The 8,783-nt window shown below is 43.3% G+C and overlaps 1 protein-coding gene across 7 annotated transcripts in view; it reads right to left on the bottom strand.

Moving 5' to 3' along the window:
* Positions 1-3,661: 3,661 nt before the first annotated feature.
* Positions 3,662-8,783, bottom strand: part of CARD11 (caspase recruitment domain family member 11) — a 100,140-nt gene continuing 95,018 nt past the window's right edge. For all 7 annotated transcript variants that reach the window (XM_056534339.1, XM_056534342.1, XM_056534340.1 and 4 more), the window contains 2 exons: positions 5,164-5,279; positions 3,662-4,946 (listed from right to left, as the gene is read on the bottom strand). In XM_056534339.1, the coding sequence (XP_056390314.1) occupies positions 4,742-4,946; positions 5,164-5,279 (321 nt within the window). In that variant the 3' untranslated portion in view covers positions 3,662-4,741. The remainder of the gene's footprint in view (positions 4,947-5,163; positions 5,280-8,783) is intronic.

Genomic DNA, 8,783 nt, shown 5'->3' with positions numbered 1-8,783 from the left:
ACACATATAATGCCCCCTGTGCTGTGCCCCACACATATAATTTATGTGTGTGGCACAGCACAGGGGGCATTATGTGAGGGGCACAGCACAGGGGACATTATATGTGAGAGGCACAGGACAGGAGGGAATTATATCATACAATGCCCCCCTGTGCTGTGTGCCCCACACATATAATTTATATGTGTGGCACAGCACAAGGGGCATTATGTGAGGGGCACAGCACAGGGGGCATTATATGTGAAGGGCACAGGACAGGGGGCATTATGTGAGGGTCACAGCACAGGGGGCATTATATGTGAAGGGCACAGGACAGGGGGCCCCCCTGTCATGTGCTCTTCACATATAATGCCCCCTGTGCTTTGCCCTGCAGGCCCTCATTAAATATTCCCTTTTCTCTGACCCCCCCCCCTCCTCCTCCTCCTCCTAACAGTGGCGCATATCCTGTTTCCCTAATCCCCTGGGCCCTGAGCATACCTTTACTTACACTATGCAGGCCGCGGGGACGGGTCCTCCAGCCGCCGGCGCGTTGATGTGACGTCATCGCGCCGGCCTTTAGTGGATCTCATCCCCGAGTGGAGCCGGAGCTTACAGATTCGGCTCCACCATGCTAGGGAGCGGGGGGGCAGCAATCTCGGGGGGGGGGGGGGGGGGGGGCAATTGCCCCGTTGCCCCCCCCCTGGATCCGCCACTGATGGAGAGTGGGCTTGTACCTTTTGATCAAAATGCATACTAACAACCTGTTAGTTTTTGAATTTATGCTGAGAAGCAATTAGATCAAAATACAATGTGAAGATGTGCGACCATGTCTGTTTCTTCTACTTGAATTCACATTGTCCTCTATTGTGTTTAACGCTTAACAGATTTTAGTATCATCTGCAAAGATTGCTACTTTACTATTCAACCCCTCTACAAGGTCATTAATGAATATATGAAATAGAACAGGACCCAAGACTGACCCCTGTGTACCCCACTAGAAACAGTCCCCCAATCAGAATAAGTACCATTAATAACCACCCTCTGTTTCCTATCACTACACATTTCCCCCCAGTCCAAGCATTTTCATTTTATGCACCAACCTTTTATGTGGCACCGTATCAAATGCTTTGGAAAAATCCGGATATACGACATCCAGCGATTGCCCCTGGTCCAGTCTGGAGCTCACCTCCTCATAAAAGCTGATCAGGTTAGTTTTACAGGACTGATCCCTCATAAAGCCATGCTAATATGGGGTCATACATTTACTTTTATCAAGATACTCCAAAATAGCATCTCTTAGAAAACCCTCAAACTATTTACTTACAACAGAGGTTAAACTAACAGGTCTATTATTCCCGGGGTCACCTTTTGTCCCCTTTTTAAATATTGACACCACATTTGCCATGTGCCAGTCCTGGGGAACAGTCCCTGTCACTATAGAGTCCCTGAATTTTAAATGTGTGCAATATGTAGACTGATAAACTAAAAGGTATGTTTCTTTGCACAATGGTAGAGTACTAACTTTCTGTACCACAATTAAATACCAGATTTTGCCGCCATATTGGATTGCACATCCTGGCCGGATGAAGCGCATAGTAATTGCGTGAAACCGCCGGCAGTCGCCTTCTCTGAGCGCTCCACTTCTGATATGCCCGATCGTGGATTGTAGGCACCGTTTGAGTGAGGCCGGAATTGTGGTACCCTTGCGGTGAGTGCAGGTGTGGTTTTTTTCTATGTTTGCTCTTTTACTGATATCGTTCTGTTCCACCTAGCACCGCCGATGGGACCCCTTGTGCAAGTACCTATCTGTTGTATACCTCCAAAGTGTATCCTTTGTTTTTAGACCCTGTGGTTACTAGCTGTGCCACTTGTTCTTCTTCTACATTGAATAATAATATGCAATCTTTTTAAATGTGTGTTATACACTTTTAATCTAAAAGTTATGTTTCTTTGCACAACGGTAAAGTGCTTACTTTCTGTACCACAATTGATTACAAGAATTGGCAGCCATATTGGATTGCGCAATATTCTGCAAACAGTTTTCTCTAAAATTGATTGTCAGAATAATGTGAAAATTAGCCCAAATGTTCATGATCACTTTCTGTACCACACGTGATCACAAGATTTGGTGGCTATATTGGATTGCGTAAAATTCTGCAAACATAGTTTTCTCTGAAATTACTGGGCAGAACAATGTGAAAATTAGCACACATGTTCATGATCACTTTCTGCACTACAATTGATCATGTGGTTTGTCCGCCATCTTGGAATATTCTGCTAACAGTTTTTTCTAAAAGGAATGGTCAGAACAATGTGAAATTTAGCACACTTGTTCGTGATCCCTTTCTGTACCACAACTGATTACCAGATTTGGTGGTCATATTATATTACGCAATATTCTGCAAGCATTGTTTTCTCTGAAACTGCTGATCAGAACAATGTGAAAATTAGCACACATGTTCATGATCCCTTTCTGTACCACATTTGATCACATGGTTTGGCCACCATATTGGATTGCACAATATTTTTCAAGCATACTTTTCTCTTAAATTACTGGTCATAACAATATGGAAATTAGCACACATGTTAATGATCAGCTTCTCCTCCATCAGTAGAGAGGAGGAGAAAAAACAGTGGGGCGCTCCCTGTGTGGTATTTTATGGAAAAGTAAAAAATGGAAATACCCGTCACCAACACCTATGGTAGCGTACTGACCTTGAGTCGATAGTACCCAATGGTGGTGAGAAGGAAAAGGCGACAGTCTGCTGCTCTCACCCCTTATTATTCCGTCTTTCCAAGGAGGACGGACAAACATGCAAAGTAGGAGGAGTAAAAATGGGGGGTATGTTGAGAGCGCTGCTGTCAGATGGCGAAGGTTGGAGTCAAGAACCGGTATGGGCCAGCACTTATGCAGGACTAACTTTTATTGAAAAAAGAAGTCAAGACAGTAAAAACAGGACAACGCGTTTCGGCACTCGCTGGCGCCTTCCTCAGGTCCACAATTATAACTGTGCCAGATGAGCAAAGCCTTAGGTCCGACTTGTAGACTGCTCCCAGGTTACCTCCAGTGTGACTAACACACATACAATGGGAGGGGGGAGAGACAGGGCCCATCAGTAGTTAAAGCAATCATGTGCTATAACCCGGCTGTGCAGCTTGGCCACCTGTATTGCTGCTCACAGCTATTTTATTACATTATTACCATCTTTCCATATTTAGGCCTCCAGCAGTACAATATATTTATCATTACTTAGGGCGGCCATCAAATGACAGGACTGCCCAATACAAATCCGTGTAATAGGCTCAGTTAACAAGCATCAATATTTGAGATCGATGTTTGTATCAAACAGGAGTCGGGCTGTGTAATGCATGCCTAATGAACTTAAAAAGTGCACATGGGATATATACCAGCTAACCAGGAGAAAGGCATGCCAGTGTTTACACACCCAAAACAAACATACCATGCAGTTCAACAGATCACACATAGTAACTACATTGGTCCATTTCCAAAGGCCACACTTTGGAGTCCTACAAAATTAGTCGGTATTCAGAAATGGACCACACAGTCACTAGTAGATTGTTTGCTTCATTGAGGTGACTGGCATAGCTCAGGCATACCTTGGCATTCTGATGTATACCCTACACGTACTGCACTGTTTCAGCGTGAACATAGCCAAGTAAAACTTTTTTCCTCCTTCTTCTGTAGGTTAGAAAGAGTGGTCTGAGGGAGAGGAGTAACACAAGAGTAAGTTTTATTAACAATGGCCATTGAAAAGCATCAATTTTTATTTTAGATGTATTTGAGGAAGAACAAAATATGGTTGCCAAGGTGAAAAACACTGTGTACCATCCACGTGGCTTGAGTATAGCATTTGTTATGGTCCTGGACCTGCTTTTACTTTCTTGATAAAGGGAATAGACATAAAACATTGCAGTTCTATTAAGGGATGCAATATTTTGTATGAAGAGCAAATGTCTATGATATAGCAAAGTGATGTTCACGTGCAACATGGAATAAAATTACCACTCTACTACAGTGTGCCGCCTCTCATATGTTTTTTTGGAAGCATGACCAACTTCCCCTCCTCTTCACTCTTCTGTAATTGAATAATGTATCAGCAAAATTCCATTTCTGGACTATAAATATTAATGTATATCTCATAATGCATATTTTTATTAACAGGATACATTCTATGGCCGTTTGGAATTACAAATGTGCAAAATGTACAATAATATGTTGGACAAGGGAGAGCCCCGGCCCTTAATAAAGCCCCTGAATAGGGCCCGAAAAAGGGGTCTCCAGTGCTGATGTGTATTAGAGCATACCCCAGGTATGGCATAGCAGATGACTCTGCATGTTATAAATTAAACAATAACTTATATATATGCTGAAATGGACTCGAAAAATGTACAACTCATCGTGCAAAAACAAGGCTTCATATAGCTTCATAGACGTAAAAATAGAACAAAGTTAAAGCTGACACAATGTGATTAAACACAACAAAGTAAAGTCAGTTTTCCCCTGTAGATTGTTACTAAGTAGCAATACTTCATAATAATCATGTTCTATTTAAAAGAAAAAAGACATTTTCTTGGAATGTAAAGTCCTGTTCTCCTCTATTTTCCCACACTTCCATGCACTGCTACATATAATTTTGGGAAGGAAACATATTACTATTCATCCTATCTACCATGTCCCATGAACTTCGGAAGTCATTATTTATACCACCAGATAACTAGTTTTATGTTAGGGGAAAATGTTCCTTCAAAAAAGTTCATCTTCTATCCAAATGGTCTTCCTTTGTTCCTCCGAAATCCTTTCCTTGAGTACACGAATTAGATCATCAAAGTTGTTCCACGCTTCTGCTTCTATAGTTGCATAGAGACACGGGAGGGCCTCTAACTCCTTCTCTTTCTGACGACAACTACGCAGAAATTCCTCCTCATTCTCCTGCTTTGATAACAGTCTTCTGCAACAAAGGAACATAATGTTCAGTTTATAGGGTTCATCATCAGCAAAGGTGATGTTTTTCATTCAGAATAAATCTCTAGGAAAACCGCAGAAACAATTATTCAAGCATTGCAGCCAAACCTGGTTTTATGAATGACACATACAAACTGCATATTCAGGACAAAGGCCCAACATAAGAACATTACCATTAAGAAACTCATCGAGAATTACAATACCTGATTTTTTTCATGTTCTTCTCAGGCATTTTGATGTAAAGAATAATAGGGAAAATTTTTGCTTTCATTAAGTCCTTTGTACATTGCAATCCAATGTCAAGCAAACAGTGTGTATTCTACAAAAAAACATAAAGATAATAACGTAATAAGCACTGGTAGATAAAATGCTTACAGGGAATGTGTTAGCAGAAAATGACCTATCATTTAAATCAGGTTTTTATGGTAACCATATTGTTTAAGATTTTTTTTCTGATGGGTTTTCTAATTTTCTATTTAAAATTTTTTGCAGTTTTAAATGTTGACATTTCCATTCTGGTCACTATGCCTAAAACTAAACAGACTTCCTATTCTGTACAGATAATTTCCCATTAATGCCATTTTTCAGAGGAGCACAGTGAAAGGGTACACTAGTAGGTAGATAATACTGGATCCACCACCACTCACAGATCAGCATTCCCCTTCTTGCAGACTGATCCTTGAGAAGTTCACAGAGAATGTTCACAGAGAATGAATTGATCTGAAAGAGGCAGGTCCTGTATATTGTTGTCTATGTCTATGAGACCTGCTGTAAAGCATATCCCTAAATGCTGTTAAAAACAGCTCAGGCAAAGTAGCAGTGTAATGTCTTACAACGGGTTGTGGTGGATGAACGTTTTTGTCTTTACATCAGATAGAAACATGTCTTTATTTTGTATGTGTTATTTACTGTTTTATAATATAACAAAGTACTACCCACACATAATGCAGAGGTTACACCAGGAGTTAGGTCCGCTTTAAGGGCCACAGCACATGGTAAGGTATAGTTAAGGAAAGCCCATAAAAGGCCTTTCTCACCTGTCTTAAGTCAAACATGAGTTAAGACAGAATTGAGAACACAAGAAGAGAAGAGAGACCAAGTCTGTCACTTAGCCAATCCCACAATGACAAGATGTTCACTGTCCACTACAAGTCAAGAGGGGAGCTTTCAGGAAAATGGCCTGATAGCACACAAAGAAAACCGGGCTTCACTTGCTTTGAGGTCCTGGTCCAGTTGGGATACTGTGCACATGTCTTAAAACTACCTAAGTCACACCCCTGAGAAGACCCGGCATTAGTGAGTACAATTTTGGAATTGTAATAGAGAGCCCATAAGTCACACAAGCCATAGTCATGTATCTTCAGAGTCAATGAACAAATCAGGCTATACTCTGAAATAGGGGCCAAAGTCACATCCTGGAATAGACTTGACTGCTGAGTCCAGAACGGCTAAACTAGAAAGTCCTCAATGTCCTCTGTGGCCCCGTCCCCAATTACATTGTGCATACCTCTTCTTCTCCAGCCTGAGACACTTGCCTTTATGTTGTGATCTGGCATCTGCAAGTATTATTGGGGTTGAATTATGTTTATTTGATACATGTATTGGGGTATACCATATGAAATTTATCTGTACACATTTATTTATCTATATACAGTGGTCCCTCAAGTTACAATATTAATTGGTTCTGGGATGTATTCATTGGGAAACACTGGTCTATGTAGAGGACAGGAGCTTCTTCGAGGTCCTGTACAGTACAGGCAATGACCTAAAAAAGTGACATGGAGTCGCCCTTAGCTGGTGTCCAAAGGAGCAGGTAACCCTGGTACAGGTAAAGTTTCCAGAACATATAATACCTCCCTTTACTGTAGGGGGCGCTACCAGACATCAGTCAGTGCATTCGCTTCAGTAATACAGGTGTTTTACCAGTAAATTGCCCATTCTGATTGGTCAGTTCTTCCAGCCATTGACAAGTTTCACAGATCTGGACTGTCCGTAGCATTGTATGTTGAGTCTGGTTTCAACTTACAATGGCCCAGAAAAGACATTTGTATGTTGGAACTATTGTATGTTGAGGCCATTGTAAGTTGAGGGATCACTGTATAGGGATTTGTACAACTGATAGCGCTTGTCATTTTTACCCCCATGATGGCTTGAACTATTAACTCATACCTCTTATTGACCTTACATCTTCATTTGTCAATTCTTACCTGGCTGGATATATGTATATATATATTAATTGTCTTGAGGACGGGTGCCAACCTTAGGTGAGGGGGTTCATGACCCCTCTCCTGGGTTGTGCTTGAGGCTCTTGTAAGCCACATTTTTTATTGTTTTTAATGTGTCCTTCGCCATATGTTTACTGTCTGTTTACAGGATTTTTTGTCCATAAAAGATTATATGGACTACATACTGGTGTGCTACTATGCTTCAGTGTTGCTAATTGTAAACTAGAATGTCTTCATTCCAAGCACAGTTTATTTAGTCACAGATACGCTGCAGCAAAACTCTTGCATTTCTTACAGCCTTGAACTTTGTAACACAAACTGTTAGTGCTATTTACCTCTGAAGTTTTACAAGTGTTGTACCTTCCCCTCGTTTCCTTGTGTCTTGTTATCTGTACCACCAACAACATCAAGGGCATCCTGACCAACATCACCAGTGTCACGATGCCGGCTGGCAGGTAGTGGATCCTCTGTGCCAGAGAGGGATTGGCGTGGACCGTGCTAGTGGATCGGTTCTAAGTCACTACTGGTTTTCACCAGAGCCCGCCGCAAAGCGGGATGGTCTTGCTGCGGCGGTAGTGACCAGGTCGTATCCACTAGCAACGGCTCAACCTCTCTGACTGCTGAAGATAGGCACGGTACAAGGGAGTAGACAGAAGCAAGGTCGGACGTAGCAGAAGGTCGGGGCAGGCAGCAAGGATCGTAGTCGGGGGCAACGGCAGGAGGTCTGGAACACAGGCTAGGAACACACAAGGAAACGCTTTCACTGGCACAATGGCAACAAGATCCGGCGAGGGAGTGAAGGGGAAGTGAAGTATAAATAGGGAGTGCACAGGTGAACACACTAATTGGAACCACTGCGCCAATCAGCGGTGCAGTGGCCCTTTAAATCGCAGAGACCCGGCGCGCGCGCGCCCTAGGGAGCGGGGCCGCGCGCGCCGGGACAGGACAGACGGAGAGCGAGTCAGGTACGGGAGCCGGGATGCGCATCGCGAGCGGGCGCTACCCGCATCGCGAATCGCATCCCGGCTGGAGACGGTATCGCAGCGCACCGGGTCAGTGGAGCTGCCCGGAGCGCTGCGGTAGCGAGAGAGAAGCGAGCGCTCCGGGGAGGAGCGGGGACCCGGAGCGCTCGGCGTAACAGTACCCCCCCCCTTGGGTCTCCCCCTCTTCTTAGAGCCTGAGAACCTGAGGAGCAGACTTTTGTCTAGGATGTTGTCCTCAGGTTCCCAGGATCTCTCTTCAGGTCCACAGCCCTCCCAATCCACCAAAAAGAACCTTTTTCCTCTGACCGTCTTGGAGGCCAGTATCTCTTTCACTGAGAAGACGTCAGAAGAACCGGAGACAGGAGTGGGAGAAACTAATTTGGGAGAGAAACGGTTGATGATGAGTGGTTTAAGAAGAGAGACATGAAAGGCATTAGGAATACGGAGAGAAGGAGGAAGAAGAAGTTTGTAAGAGACAGGATTAATTTGGCACAAGACTTTGAAAGGACCAAGATAGCGTGGACCCAGTTTGTAACTGGGGACACGAAAGCGGACATATTTAGCGGAGAGCCATACCTTGTCTCCGGGAGCAAAAATGGGGGGAGCTCTTCTTTT

The sequence above is a fragment of the Hyla sarda genome, chromosome 8 (genome assembly GCF_029499605.1).
Source record: "Hyla sarda isolate aHylSar1 chromosome 8, aHylSar1.hap1, whole genome shotgun sequence".
NCBI lineage: Eukaryota > Metazoa > Chordata > Amphibia > Anura > Hylidae > Hyla > Hyla sarda.
Note: the sequence above shows the minus strand (reverse complement) of the source record. Positions and strands in the feature narration are given on the sequence as shown.